The sequence below is a fragment of the Lissotriton helveticus genome, chromosome 8 (assembly GCF_964261635.1).
Source record: "Lissotriton helveticus chromosome 8, aLisHel1.1, whole genome shotgun sequence".
NCBI lineage: Eukaryota > Metazoa > Chordata > Amphibia > Caudata > Salamandridae > Lissotriton > Lissotriton helveticus.
In genome coordinates this window covers 569,400,940-569,417,106 of record NC_136069.1, presented here as the reverse complement: position 1 = coordinate 569,417,106, position 16,167 = coordinate 569,400,940, and the positions used below count along the sequence as shown (strand labels likewise).

The window sequence follows — 16,167 nt, the reverse complement described above, 5'->3', positions numbered from 1 at the left end:
CTGACATGCCCATTTGAGAGTTATGAATTAGTGTAGGGATAGATGGTTCCAGTCTTTTAGCAAGAATTTTAGCAGACATTTTTGCTTCCATATTCAAGAATTATATTGGGGCCGTAGTTCCTCGGATCAGAGTGGTCCTTGCCCTCTTTGGGGATGACTACAATTGTGGCCTCGGCAGCCATTTGGTAGACTTCGTCATTAAGCAGAAAGTATTCTAAGGTCTTTGTGAGGTGTTTGATGATTGTTTGTGTAAAGATTATATAAAAATTAATGGCGAATCCATCAGGTCTTGGAGCCTTCCCAGAACCAATTGATTTTATTGATTGGGTTATCTCATCTACAGTAAATGGTGTATTTAGATGGTCTCTATCAATATCAGAGATCGAGGCCATGGGGAGGCATTTAAAACATTCTAAACATCTGTTTTTGTTCAGTGTGGTCTGAAGGGTATATAAGTTCTGGTAGAATTCTCTAAAAACATCAAGTATTTCATTGGTTATTACTTTTTGTGAACCATCTTAGGCTGAGATACTCTTGAAATGATTGCTTATGTTTTTTAGTTTATTGGCAAGCATTTTCCCTGCTCTATTATGGAAGAGAAGTTGTTTAGATTTTTGGGCTTGAAAAGAAAAAGATAAGCTATTTTACTGATGATAGTATTGAATGCATATTTTAGGTGTCCAATTTCCTCTAAAATTGAAAATTGGATTCACTGCTAGGTTGAAGTCACCTGCCACAATTAGTCTGGAGTCCTGGGGACATCAGTGAGTATTTTATTAAGAGAAAGCCAGAACGTTGGATCATCAATATTTGGTCTGTAAATATTCATCACACATAAGTCTTTTTCGCCATTATTCAGCCTAGATAGAAGCCATCGAACATTAGCATCATGTTCCGACGAAATTACTGAACCAGATTTCCTGGATGGAAGGGTGAGCCCACCATTATTTTCCCTTGTGCCTCAGAGCAACTAACATCAGCCACCCAACCTTTCCTCATCAGTAGGGTTTCCTTAAAACCTATCTTGGTTTCTTGTAAGAGTGATATATAACCCAACAACATGTTGCAATAGTCAAGAATGTGTTTTCTTGTTACTGGGTGATTCAGTCCCTTAGTGTTGAGAGAGACAACATTTCGAGAAGACATTTGAGAAGATGTTGTGTCACTGATAGGTACTGTGGGTTTTAAGAGCAAGGGGTGGAGGCCATTTCTGAGTACATTTCAAACAGGGTATGGAACTTTCCCATTAGAATAATTCCACATGCACTGCGGACAGATGGGCAGCAGGAGTAGGAAGAGAACTCTGGAAAATATAATAAACATTTTGTGATGCCCTGCAGACTCTAGACAAGCCATAGAGTCCATTAAGGCCTATGTCCATAAGGAGAGGTATATAGCAGACAATATGCATGGGGAAAGTCATGGAGCAGCAGGGAAAAGACAGAAATTCAATGAAGTCATCTCTTATACTAGCAACACCTACAAAATGCAAATTATAAACCTCATACATATGAAAGCCCGAGTTTATGAGGTGTATTATAGTGTGTATGCATGTTGGTCATTTTCATAGGAGTCTATAGGTAATGCTTGAGAGGAAAAAACACTCCTTCTACATAGTATGTGTTAGAATTGGGGGTCTCTGGTTGGCACAGATAGGTACTTATGACAAGCAGTCACTCTCCTCTAGTCAGGGCAATTGAATTACTCTCCCAAAATAAACCCTGCTCACCCTCTAGGTGGCGTTGCGCGAGCAGTCAAGGCTTATTTCAGAGGCGATATAAGTTAAGCAGTTGTGACCACATACAGTAACCGAGTGACAACACTACAAATAGACACCACACAGGTTTTATATCAAAAATAAGTTATACTTTATATAGAGTTACCACAAGACCAATAAACGACAAAAAGAATCCACAGTACTATCAAATTTCAAGAGTTCAGGTTTAAAAAGCTAAGTTCAAGGTTCTGTGCGAGTCTGTAGCCTTGTCCGGCTATAGCGCTGCTAAAAAGAACACAGGGTCTAACAAATCCAGCAGACGGCGGTCATCCGGGCCCACTGAAATGTTGACAGACTCAGTCACAGTACCTTTTCCTTGAGGCAGCCGGCACAGATGTGCGAGCTGGTTCCAGGGTTCATCGTGATGTAGAAAAAGAAAGCGTTGCTGGCCACGGTGTCCTTCCAGTCGCAGTGCAGGCTACGGCTTGCTGACGGAGTTGGTGAGCTCAGAGCTTGCGTTGTTCAAGGCGGACATTGCTCGTTGCGGTGCTTCCAGCTTTACGGTGTGGTGAACGAGCGAGAGTTCAGGAGCTGGCGTCGATCAGTCCGGACAGCGGTGCGAGTCTAGCGGTGCATCGCGAAGCGTGTGAGGCGGTGCCCAACTCCGGTGCGATCACAGGACTCAAAATCAGCAGCAGTGACCGCGTCGGTCAGACCAGTTCGATTCGGTGTAGCGAGGCGTTTCTATGGTGCGGTGTCCTTCCAGTCGCGGTGCAGGCTACGGCCCGTGACAGCGCCGAGACGGAGTCAGTGAGCGCAGAGCTTGCGTTGTTCAAGGCGGACGTTGCTCAATGCGGTGCCTACAGGACACCAAACCGGTCGTGAGAGTAGGTCACAGCTCCCTGCCTCTATAGCCACTGGAACAGCAGCAATTCACAAAGGCTGGTGAAGTTCACTGGTCCTGGGACTTCGGTCAGGGGTCAAGCTCTCTTCCAAGCCCTTGGAGATCTTTGCACAAGTTGAAAATTAAAGGTAAAGTCCACAAAGTCCTTTCTCCTCTCTTTGGCAGTCAAGCAACTACTGCAGGCCAAACCCCCAAGCAGCATTTCAGCTTGGGAATAGTCTCTCCTCAGTTTCTTCAGGTTCCTTCTCCTCAGCAGAGGTTTTGTCTTGTCAGTTCCGGGAGTGATCTAATTTCATGGGCTCAGGGTCCTAATACTCATACCCCAAAATCCTTTGTTCTCTGAGGGGAGAGGGGCCTGTGCCCAGTCAAAACCAGTTCTGAGGCACTCTGTTTACCACACTTCTCCTTTCCTTTCACAGCTCAGGGCAGGCACATCAGACGCCCCACAGGAGGTAGAGCCAGCATTGTGGAAGGCAAGTACAGTCCTGGAGCACTTTGTTGACAGTCTTACTTCTCTTCTTTCAGTGTGCAGGGCAGAGACATCAGATGCACCACAAGGGGTGGAGCCAGCACTGTGGGGGCTGGCACAGTCCTATTCAGGTCCCAGGTGCAACTCCTCCCTCCCATCTAGATGCAGGGGCACCACCAGGCTGCCCCAGCCTGTCTCTTGGAATTCCACAGCCCTGTCACACACAAACCCAGACAAGGAATACACAACCTCACAGAGGCACGCTCAAATGGTTAGGCAAGCAAATACCTACTTTCCAAAAGTGGAATTTGCAAACACAGAATATTAAAATAAACTTTCCTAAAAGATGTATTTTATTATTCTGAGTCCAGGCATACTAAACTCGAATTTCTTCCATGTTCTCTGAGTCTGCTAGGATTACAAAGTGTAATAATTCTGACAGCCCATTCTGCTCTATGGAGAACAGGTAGCCTTGCAATAGTGAAAAATGAAAAATGGCTGTAATTCACTATTAGGACATGCCACACACATCAGGGCTTGTCCTACCTTATACTTACAATGCACCCTGCCCATGGGCCTACCATAGGGGTGACTAATATGAAGACAAGGGAAGGTTTAGGGACTGGCAAGTGGGTGCACTTGCCCAGTCAGCATGACAGTACCAGACTGCCCGCAGGTTCTGCAATGGGAGACCTTCGACACATATTGCGAGGCTGCTTCTGTGGGTGGCACAACCAGTGCTGCAAGCCCAATAGCAGCATTTAGATCACACGTCATGGGAACACTCAGTGCACTGTACTAGGGTCTGACAGTCAACCAAACATCCAATCACGGAACCACTAATCATTACATCAACTTACAGTAGGGAGATGATATGCACTTTAGCACTGGTCAGCAGTGGTAAAGTGCCCACAGTCATAAAATAGCCAACAACTGGTCAGAAAAAATATAGGAGGAAGACAAAAAGTTCAGGGATGACCCTCCAAAAAGGACCAAGTCCAACAGTATGCTTGTATTGGGATAGGTTAAAGTTTAGTGGGGAGCTATAAAGGACTAACATAAAAATTCAACAATCAATGTACATGGATAGACACTAGGATATGGCAGTAGAGTCCATATGTGACTGATTTGTTATCCAAAAAAGTTGTTAAATCCAAAGGTTTCTTGAAGAACTGTGCATGTCCTTTAAATGTGATTCAAAACTTTGACGGGCCCTAGAATTATAAGGGGATCCGCATTTCTGTAAGCTTTTGTCTAAGAGCAAGGAATACTGTATGACCGTGCCTTTCACATTGTCCTGAGAGAGTGAGATTTTACAATCTTGCAGTTTAATTGATCTGATTTTCCTCATTTGGGCCAGGATTTGTTCCATGTGTTCATGGTGTATTGGTTTGTAGATAACAGGTCTTGGAGGGGATATGCTTCTATGTCTAAATAAAGGTTGGAACCCTATGATCTCTTTCAATCTCTAGGACTTTAGTAGATGAGAAATATGCGGAAGTTGCTTCTTCTATTACTATCCTCCTGGTCTGTGAGATCTCTCCTCAGTGAGGCTAAGGAACGTTCAAGAGATTGTATTTGTTACGCTTGAGTATTTGTATATTCTTCAACAGTACTTATTCTATTTTCCCATTAGATAGTCTGATAGTTAAATCCTTGGGATGTTTGCGGGTTCCAGCGACCTCAATTTGAAGCAAGTCTGTGTTAGTTTTAGTGGTTTGTGCGATATCATGTACTGTGTTCAATTTAAGAAGTACAGCCTCCAAGGTTGAAAAAGACTCTCGGCTACCCTTTATCAGGGATTCCGGAATAAGAGGTGAGTGCTTAGTGCCTTTTAGATTCGCTTTGGGTTCGCTGTCTTTCATATTGCTCTCCTTGTTGTCATCCATCTTGCAAATAGGAGGAGCTTGAACACCATCTAAAGTATTTAGCAAGTGAGGCCCAGATACTGTGGCCCAATCAAGAAGTAGAACGATTGCAAACTCCTGTCTAGTGTAGGGAGAGAGACTCCCCACTGTGTGTACCATGGGAGCACCAGTTTCAAATGGACCGATGTCAAATGGACCAATAACCAGGTAAGATCTCTTTCGTGGTATTTGAGAGAAATGTTATAAATACTCTGACACGAACAGAGAAAGTTCTCTCAGCCCTTCCTAATGATGGTTTTAGTAATTCCAGAAAAGCAGGTCAATATAAGATAATTCCCGCAGGAAGTGTCAGAAAATGCAGTACTGATTAAAGTTCACCCCAGGCCAAGATCAGCAATTTAGCATCAAACCTGCTATTTAGACCTCAGAGGTCTGTTAATGCAGTCCCTTTCAAAGAGAAGCAGCACTTTTCTTTATTCATTTAATGAACAAACTTAGCTCAAAATGTACCCACTCCTGTCAAAAAATCACACGGTTTGTGACTGCAAACTGCTTATCATTATGCACAAAACCCCTGTTACAAATTGCAAATACTTAATACTCAAAAGGACATTTGTGATTGTGTCCGAACTGAAAATAGGAGGGTTCATAAGACGTGTTCCTCCTCCCATTTCCAATTCGTAAAGATATGAGAGCTCTTATGATGTATAATTCTTAATCGGCTGCTGCCGAACAGATTTGGCATCCATTTGCTGGCTGATACATGGGTTTGTTTTCAATTTTAACCATTGTGGGTAGTTGAACGGAGCACCCTATGTAATTTTTACATACTGGTCTAACATGTTCTAGCCATGCAGGCAACTTGCCGCCAAAATAATATTTACCTTCAAAATAACCATTGATGAGATAGCAACCCCTGAGATGAGGTGGTGACTAATTTGGAAACTGCAAAGTGCCCCTTTATCATTCCTCTGCCTTTGGGAATAATGTTGGGAATCTCAGGGAGAATACGTTTCCCTAAACAGAAAACATTGTTGTTTTAAAACAGCACTGGTTCCTTTGAGAACAGCGGGCTGCTTTTAAAAAAAAGATTTCTATTTTGCAATGCATTTATTGCGAAGGTGGTGAGCTGTCCATTGTAGGCCATTATCCTGGGATTACAGCAAATTTCACAGAGTTTCACTAATTTGCACCTGCCTAATGAATGTTAATTAGGCAGATCATTCTGGAACCCCATTGTGAATAAGTATGTTGTAAAATACTATTCCACTGCCAAATATTGGGTGTTAAAATGATCTAATAATAGATCAGTGTGTATTTCAGTACTATCTGGTGGTAAGTTCCTTTTGAAATCTGCATATGGCATAATAGCATACCATTTGAGTTGTACAGATAACAGCGGGATAAATAGTGAACTTCCTCTACTATCTGCATGGCTACAGGCAAAGTTGTCAAAACTGTCTGAGATTTAGCACACAACGAGGTGAATACAAATGTTTATTTTATATTTTCAATGCCACTGGCCAAACAGCACATAATTTTATATTCAACAGCCTACAGGTGAAAAAGTACATAATATCTGCTATTTAACCCTCAGCCATGAAAATAATGTAGTTAATTTTGTGGACCAATTTAAAATCATGTCTGTTGTTTCGCCAGAAGCCTGGTAATGAGAGAAATGTATTTGCTCTTTGTTTCATTGCTGGCCGTATAGTACATACGCTCTGCTAATTAGCCAGTGGTCAGATAGTAAAGTGTCATTTGGTATTTGCATGGCTACTGGGAAAACAGTGTCGAATCCTGTTATTTAGCCAGCAGCTGGGTACAAAAGAGAGACAACATTTTTGGCCATCAATTTGGCCTGAAGTGATAGTCATAACCTGTGTAATGCACACACCCTTGCCACACGGACTCGGAGTCTAAATATGAAGTAGGGGAGCAGGTACAATCTGGAACAATCACAAAACTAAAGGGGATCAGAGGTGGCCTGCAGCTTGTGAAAAATACATCATATTTGGAAACTGCTGTAACCAGCATGAGATGGCGAGGACCCAGCAGGAGTCCAAAACCACAGAAGCATAACAGTGAACAATCATTGAGGAAAACATAGGGCACAGTCTGAATATGAGTGGGGATAAAACAGAAACAAAAGACTGTTATAGAGCGTGTTAGATCTGGCATCTTTTGACATGTTATGTTTATCTTTTTGGTTTTTGATGGTAGGCAGGACTTAGATTGTGTTGGTTTAGTGTCTCTGCACACTTTTTCACTGAAGTCCCGTGCTAAAGTGCAAGTGCTCCTACTGTAAATTGTGTTATAATGTGTTCTCAACTTATTAGTCTTTTTGATTCACTAGACTGTCCCTACTACAGTGCACTGTGTGTGTCCAGGCCCTGTAAATCAAATGCTACTAGTGGGCCTGCAGCACTGGTTGTGTCACACACCCATTTAGTCTTTCAAATGTGTCTCAGACCTGCCACTGCTGTGTCTGCACACATGTTTTACTGCCATGTCGACCTGCCAAGTGCACCCACATGGCAGGCCCTAACCTTCTCTTGCCCTACATGTAACTGACCCCTAAGGTAGGCCCAAGGTAGCCCATTGGCCAGGATGCAGTGTAAGTGAAAGGTAAGGCATGTAGTAGTGTGCTTTACATGTCCTGATAATGAAATACAGTGCATTTCGTTTGTCAGTACTGAAAGGCTGTCAGTCCTATAGGTTACCATGGTAGTTGCCTTGTAACAGCTCAAAAGTGTAGCTTTCCACTGACAAGATAGGGAAACGGAGTTTAGGCTTGCTGAACTCAAAATGTAATACCCCATCTTTTAGTAAAGATGTTTTTTAAATTGCGTTTTTGAAAAAGCAACTTTTAGAACATGGACATTTTTGTACATAACCATCCTTTGTGGGTCCTCAGTGTATTTACTGTCTGGTTTTGGAGTAACAGGAGCTGGGGATGTGCATTCAAACTTGACAGTCACAAGGGGGATTGAGGTGTGTCCTGACTTTCCTGAGTGACTCATAGCTAGGATAAATACACCTGCTCTGCATTTAAAGTTGTGAGAGAAGTCATCAACAGCAGCTGAATTGGCTGTGTCTGCTCCGCACAATGCTCTATCTACCTCCTGTAGTGAAGCTGGACCAGGGAGGAGAGAACTGGTTTTCTCTGAACACAAAGACTTTCGGCGTAAAACCTCAAAGGGAAAACTAGTATAAATATGGGGGCCCTGACCTCAGAACTTTAGAGCTCTTTTCGACTAAAGAACCTGCCAATAAGAAGCTGTGAGGACTACCATTTTGCTGCATGCTTTACTCTGTTGGCCTGCAGTGGCTGCTTCTCTCTTGGGCAGTGAAAGGACTGGATTGGACTTTCAGCAACTTATTTTCTTGAGTTTCTCAAAGGGCTTGCCCCCTGTTCAAGAAATCTCGGGAACAGCAAAGACTTCCATTTCATCTACTACCAGCACTGGAAACAGTGTGTTTTGTGCTGCAACAGAAGAAAAAATACTTCCACACTGTCACCGACGCTGCTGCTGGCTCCATGACCTAAAGGCACAGCAGAGAGCTTTGCCCCACTTTGCATCGCAAACCCCGATCTCACTGATGTTGCTTCCCAACGTCATCACTGAGCTGCTGCTTGGACCGTGTCCTGTGGGCACTGCACTTCACATCACTGAGCTTTACTTCATGACCTTGGTATCACAGACAACGCCAATCCACACCAACCTTGAAGCCACTTCCTGCACGGTGGCCTGTGGATACCGCTCGTGAGGTACGCAAAGCATTGTCCCATCCCAAACCGCAGTCCTGGTCCACCAATGCTGGCACCATCAACTCCTGCCTTTTGAACGAAGCCGCTGCCTGTACTGGGAGCTGTGGAGACCTCACACCGCATCATCCCACTTCAAATTGCAGCCGGACACCAGGGCATCTGACTTAAACTTCAGGGAGTTCGATTTGCAATGCGCGGGACTTCAAGGGTCTGACGACTCCTGCACCAATATCTGAAGCCGCCACCTACAGATGCCGCATCTTTGGAACTCATCTCAAGGTTCACAATGACCTGAATTTTCAAGGTACTGTTTGTGGGTCTTGACACCGTAGCTGGCTTGTAAAGCTACAGTTGGCTCGAACTGTTGGATTTGTTTATTCACGACACCATGATAGCCCGAAACGGAGATATCATCTTCAAGGAACTGTATGTTAACTCTATTTTTTCAATATTCATATCTTGATAACTGTATGTTATATTTTAATCATTTTGTTCTTGTTTTACACAGATAAGTATTGGCTAATTCTTTTAAACTGGTGTGGTGTCCATTTGCAGTGTTTTCACTGTATTACTGTGTGTTATGTGCACATTCGTCACACATTGCCTCTGAGATAAGTCTGACTGCTCCAGCCAAGCTACCAAGGGGGAGAGCAGGGGTTGTTTTAGAAGTGTAATCCCCCTTACCCTGATAAGAAAGAAGGGTACCTACTTGGGCAAGGTGCATACCTCTGCCAACTTGAGACCCCCATTTCTAACAGAGAGATTGAAACATCCCAAAGATGTACGGGGATGGCCATGGACTTCTTAGAGCAGAGGCAGTCAAAGACCTGCAGAGGAAGAGTCCCTTTGGGACCTGGGCAAGTGGAAACAGCAGGCTCTTTGATTGATAAAACCACGCATTGGCTGACCAATAATATGAGGATATCTCCTAGGGGTAAACAGCAACTTGCTGGGGATATCATCATGGCTAGAAGGGTGTCATGGTTAGGCGATCATGTTAAACAATTTTGGGGAGATTGCATAGTTTTAAATGTTTCGAGCCCCCAGGTGTTGATTGATGTCCTGGCTAATTTATTTCCCCCACAATTAAGGAATTCATCAATAATCCCCCTAACGTTAGAATTCTTTTATGACAGGAGCTGGTGTGAAACAAATTGTAGCCGACTCAGGCAAAGGCCTATCTATCCATCCAGATCATTTGGAAGAGCTACTCCCTTGATGATGGGGGCAATCAGTCTGAGAAATCGGTTTGGGGTTTTGACTGACATGGAGGAATGTGACTGACTGCATGGGGTCCAAAATTATTCCCAGGGAGTGAAATCATTGCACAGTAGAGTGTACGATCCCTTGGATCAGGATAATGTAGTTATTACTAGTAAAGATTTGCAAGCCTTGATAAATCCATTGGAATCACTCCAAGTGAATGTTCTTTTTACCTGCATCAGCAATTCCTTGCATGTGACTGGCTCAAGCCCCTCCAGGGAGTGTGATCCTTGTTCAACAGATAGTGATCCGCTAGAGTCTAACCCCCCCAAAGTATATAGAGAATCCATCAGAGCCAAAGGGTGCCAGTCTAGGAATTGAGTATTTATCAAATGTATTTTCCGGGCCCCAAAGCGAGAAAAGATTGTCCCTGGTCACATGGAACATAGCGGGTATTGGAAATAAGATATCATCTCCTGAATGGTGCAGGTTTATAGACCAGCATGATATCAATGTCTTTCAGGAGACCTGGTCAATAGCCCTGGTTTTTCGCCAGGGGTTTCTTACCTTTTATGTCCCTGCTATTAAAAAATCAAAAGGTCGACCAATTGGTGGCCTGATAATATGGGTTTGCCAGTCCCTACGATGCAAGGTGCAACAAATTAAGTCCCCAATACATGACATTATGTCAGTTAAGCTTGAATGGTCAAATGGTATGAGGGTGGCTATTTTCAATGTCTATGCTAGGGGGACAGCAAGGGGACATATATCGGAGGTAAGATCTGCTCTTGATTCCCAGTTTGAGGCACTACCAGAGCAGCTAATCCCCATTGTGGGCGGTGATTTTAACATAACCTTTGAACCACTTGGGCAAGAGGACCAGATTCTCACTGCAGATGAGGATAGCAGATGGGGAATTCCGCAGCTAGAAGTACCCACTGTAAAGAGTTGGTCATCTGCGGCTATACAATTAGAAGCTATGTGCCTAGAAAGAGGGCTTAGAGCAGCCAATGGAAGAACCCCCTCCGATAAACAGAGAGCAAACACCTTTGAAAATGGAAGACACAGCAGCCAAATAGACTATTTGTTGGTGGATATAAGATCATGGCATCACTTGGTAGATATGGTTGTCACACCTAGGCTGGAAAGTGACCACAATCCCCTATGTTCAACATTTCAAGCACACTTAGGGGTTAGAGAGGGTACACCAAGGGGAGGGATGGATACATTAGATATTGTTGCCACAAATAATATGCGCCACATTAAGCAGGCCAAATTTATTGAGAACCCTGAGAAAATGGAGATGCTCAAAACTGAGGTCATCAATGAATTGGCCCATTCGAATCCACAATCCTGCAGCATGAATTTTCCCAAAATAATGCTAGAGGCTCACACTAATTTATTCTCCGGACTTAAATCCCTCTTCACCAAGGCTATAAAATCGGAAAGGGGAGGTAAAAAAGTGCACATCGCTAGATGGTATAATACGCTTGTAAACTGGCCTGCCAAACTCTGAGCGCTGAACTATGGGTAAAGAATCCCTCAAAAGTGAGAGAGGCAAGGGATCTATACAGACGTGCCCAGAAAGATGCCAAAAAACAGAGGGCGAGGATAGGTGGCGGGCTTTGAAGTCAGCCTGTGCAGCAAAAGATTCCAGGCTATTTTGGAATATTATGAAATGGGATAGGGCAGGAGTAACGGAACCCCCACAAAACAACGTCGCAAAATCCCAGTGGTTGGATTATTTCAAACCTCAGTATGCCTGCAGCTCGGCAGAGTTGGACCACCCGCTACCACCGAACGTCTTTTACCAAAGCGAGCCTTTTACTGCGAAAGATGTGAACGCAGCATTAGATTGTGTGAGCAACGACAGAGCCCCAGGTATGGACGGCATCCCTGCTAATGTCTTTTTAAGCGATAGATCATCCTGGTGCCAGTATTTTTCTCATCTAGCTAATACTGTGGCAAGGGGTACTCCAATCCCCTCATCGTGGAAAGGAGCTGAAATAATTCTGGTTTTTAAAAAGGGTGACAAATCCCTCCCAGGTAACTATAGATCTATTAGTCTTATAGACTCTGCCAAAAAACGTATTGGTCGATTAGTTCAAAATAAAATACAAACTTGGATAGAGGAACATAATATTTTATCCCCATTTCAAGTCGGTTTTCGCCCCTGTACCAGTTCCATTGATCAAGTCTTTTATTTTATCTCACTTTACTGGAGGAATGTCGTTTTAACAAAAGGGTCACTTTATGCAGTTTTTGTAGACCTGAAATCAGCCTTTGATTTAGTTCCACGCTCTAAACTGTGGAAGGTTTTGACTGAGTTGGGGTGCCCCCCGAGTTATTGACCTTTATCGTTCGCCTACACGAGAACAACTTCGCTACAATAAGATGGGGAGCCCAGGGCGAGGTTACTAACGCATTCCCTGTCGAGGGAGGTGTTCGGCAGGGATGCGTCCTGGCACCCACACTGTTTTCACTATACATTAATGGTATAGTAGACCATCTACCCAGATCCCCAACAGACGCTCTGGAGCTGGTGGGGGTCAGGGTGCCTGTCCTCATGTTCGCGGACGATACGCTGAGTGTTTCGCGGACTCCGAGTGGGCTGCAAAAGGCCGTTAATGCATTCAGGGAATTTTGCCAACTGCGTGGTCTTGCGATAAACATCTCAAAAACTAAGTATATGTCCCTGAACCAGCGTAAATCCTATCAAGGTAAAATCATTTTGAACGACATCCCCCTTGAGGAAGTAGAGGCTTTTACCTATCTAGGCATTGTACTTCAGGGCAACATGGGTTGGAAAGGTCATACAGATATGGCCATTTTAAAATTTCACCAACTCACAGGGGCCCTATCCTCCAAATATAAATCTTCTTTTACTAAGCTAATCTCACCTGCTTTGGAGATTTATAACACAAACGTACTAAATGCCACTTTGTACGGATCTGAGCTTTGGGGATTTTCAAACCTGAGCCAACTGGCATTAGCAGAGAGGAAATTTCTACGTAGTTTGGCCGGCGTACCACAAAGCACCCCTACAACTCCGCTATTTTTTGATTTGGGTAGGAAAAACGTGGTGGACATAGTGAGGTTACGTCCATTATTGTATTGGAGACGTATTTGTACCACCCCAGAGAATTGATTCATTATGCCACTGCATTGAGGGACGTGATCAAGGCTGATCGTTACCATAAAATCCAATGGCTTAAAGAACTAAGGTCACTCTTAAAAGAGATGGAACTTAGCCAGCTATGGGAAGATACTGACCTATTACCTCTTCCATCAAAAGCCCAATTGAAAGATAAATACTGGGAAATGGTCTGGGTAAAAATTCAAGGAGGTCAAAATAACTCCAACCTAACTGGCCGTTTCCTAGACTGTAAATCGCGCCCCCTTTGTTAAGAATAATGGGACATCATAGAGCATCTCTTAGATCGTAAATTATATTTTCAATTCAGGGTAGGGACACTCCCTGTAAAAGTTTTTACTTGTAAATCGACTCTAACAAAAGATGATAAATGTGATAATTGTAATAGTTTGGTCAAGACCATAGCAAATTTATTTTTTGTATGTCCGCTTTATGATGCCCCGTGCCGTAAATGGTTAAAACCAATCTGTTTAAACCTGGGTACCAGAAGGCACATAGAAGCGTTAAGGATATTAGAGTCAGATTGTACACCCTGTATAGCGGTAGCCGTAGCTAAATTCCTAAAATGGGCCTGGATTATAAGCTCTCGCACTTTTTTAACCACATGATGTTAGCTTGTAAATTACCGGATGTTTTTAAAATTGGTTTTAATTGTGTAGTAATTTTTAATTGATTACAAATGAATGTTGTTAAAGATGTACAGTAACGACAGGAATAATTGAATTTAATAACTTTTTAATTATCTATATTGTTATGTGTTATTTATGGTGTATTGTATTGTGATGTATTGTGTATTGCTTTTATGACATCTTGTAGAATAAAGGTTTTCTAAATTTATTATTATATTAAAAGCTTAATGTTGCATCCGATACCCAATCAGGAACAAAGTTATGTGCATTATGCCCCAGTATGTCAAGAGCCCACTTGTGTGACTTCCACAGCATCCTTCATCCCCCCACTTACTACTACCATAGTCATAAAGTGCACTTAATCTAGAGTGAAACTTCTGTGGTTATCTGGCATCAAGCTTACTAGTTCAGAATGTCTGCTATTTAACTGACAATAGAATAAAGGTTAAGGTTTCTTAACCAAATGGTACTTGATCTGTGCTACTTTGTCGGTATTCTGGTAAATAGTGAGTCTTGTTTGCAATTTGCACACCCCATGACCAAATAGCACATGCTCTGTCATTTAGTCAACAGCTTGGGGGAAAAAAATTTAATTTCTAGCTATTTGCATGGCTACTAGCCAAATAGTACATGATCTCTGCTTTCTAATCACCGTCTTTGCTGTTTGCATGGCTGTTGACCTAATTGTACTTGATCTCTGCTATTTAGTTGGTAGCTGGATATATAGAGAAGCTTCTTTGCTATTTGCATGACTGCTGGCAAAATAGTACATAACAGCTGCCATTATGGAGCAGTCCCTGTATATAGTGAGGTTTGTTGGCTATTTCCGCAGCTGTGGCTCAATTGCACAAACTCTTAGCTATGTATTTGGAGGCCAGGAAAATTGTGTAGTTTCTTAGCTGTTTCCACTGGTGAAACATTCTATGATCTCTACTTTTTTAGTCAGGAACTGGATAAATAGTGAAGTTGTTTGCACAGTCACTGGCCAAATAGTTCACGATCTCTGCTATCTAGACAGGAGCCCAAATAGTACATGTTCCCTGCGAATTTAGTTGGAGGCCAGCTAAATAGTTAAGTATCTCTATCATTTGCTCAGCCGCTGACCAAATAGTTCGTAATCTCTGCTATCTAGTCGGCGGCCGGGTAAATAATGAAACATTCCTGCTAATTTACACTGCTGCTGCTAAAATCGTGCATTATGTCTGCTATTTAGCCAGCGGCCTTGTAAATAGCAGAGAAAAGTCACTATTTACTTGGTGGCCAGGTAAATATCCACTGCCAATGATTAAAGATGGTAAGTTTTATTTTTTCTATTTGTTAAGTATACATTTCATTTTGATGCATCTTTTTTATATTCAAGAATACATCAACCAGTTATAGTGCTCATGTCATCAGAGTTAAAAAGAGAGTAGCACCCATCTCACTTAAATAGTTCTGTGGTTTGGTTAATGGTATTGGCTGGATCTAATAAGCAGATTTCTGTCAGCAGTATTTCAAGTTGATTACCTTTGAAGATGGCATTTTTTATTTGTTTTTGCAAGATAATAAGATTCAAATATCTTTGCCAACAGAGAAAAAGAGATTTAATGTGCAAGATGTTCTAATATTAAGTACTGTGCCTTTTACTGCTGACAAATAAAATCCCAAGGAAAGTGGTTGCCACTTAAAAATTAAAATATGATTGATACAAATCTGTTTTTGCAACAGACACTTTCAAATATAACTAATACAAAGCTGTTTGTTGTATTCTGCTGTAGAACATTAACCGATGAAAGATGTGAATGTGAACTCTGGCTCCAGATTTACTATGATTTTGCATTCAGGCTCAGCTGATGCAAAGAGGCTTTTGATAATGCAAAGTGGTGCACATGGCAGCAACGAACAATTCTCTTGGGCAAATATATTTGGAACTATTAAGTGGATACAAGTGCAATGTCAAAGGGCCTTGTGTCGAATACTCCCAAACTGCTGACAGTTAGGCCCAAATCTACTAGCAATCCACACAGCACATCAAAGTAGGCAAGATGCTGTGATTGATTGCATGAAGAGGAAAGAGCTGAATTGTGCAACATTTACAAAGATATGACTCAGTTCAGCTCTCTCCTAGAGGTGGTGCGCTTGTGACTGCCTAACACCAACATAGGCATCCTTCCACTCTTGAACAAGTTTGAGTGCATTACAGGCCGGATTGTTTTTGTGCAGGAAGGGGTATCTTGCTGCACTAATACAGTCCTTGAGGGCATATTGCTCTTTCCAGGCGTGCTTCAAAATACAGCACACAAGGAAAGAGGAAGTAACATGGACAAATGAAGATATTTCTCCTATTTACACCCCTCTGGATAGGTGCACCATTTTGGTGCGAACCCAGGTTTATTGCCTTTAATCAATGTGGGCTACCGTCAAATACATAGGTGAATGCATAGGAATGTCCATGTTCCACCCATGTAAAGT

At 42.6% G+C, this 16,167-nt stretch overlaps 1 protein-coding gene across 1 annotated transcript in view; it reads left to right on the top strand.

The window, feature by feature from the left end:
- The first annotated feature begins 11,152 nt into the window (after positions 1-11,152).
- LOC144773769 (uncharacterized) overlaps positions 11,153-16,167 on the top strand; it is a 35,762-nt gene continuing 30,747 nt past the window's right edge. Inside the window, exon 1 of the mRNA XM_078658890.1 lies at positions 11,153-11,387. Within this exon, the coding sequence (XP_078515016.1) occupies positions 11,153-11,387 (235 nt within the window). The remainder of the gene's footprint in view (positions 11,388-16,167) is intronic.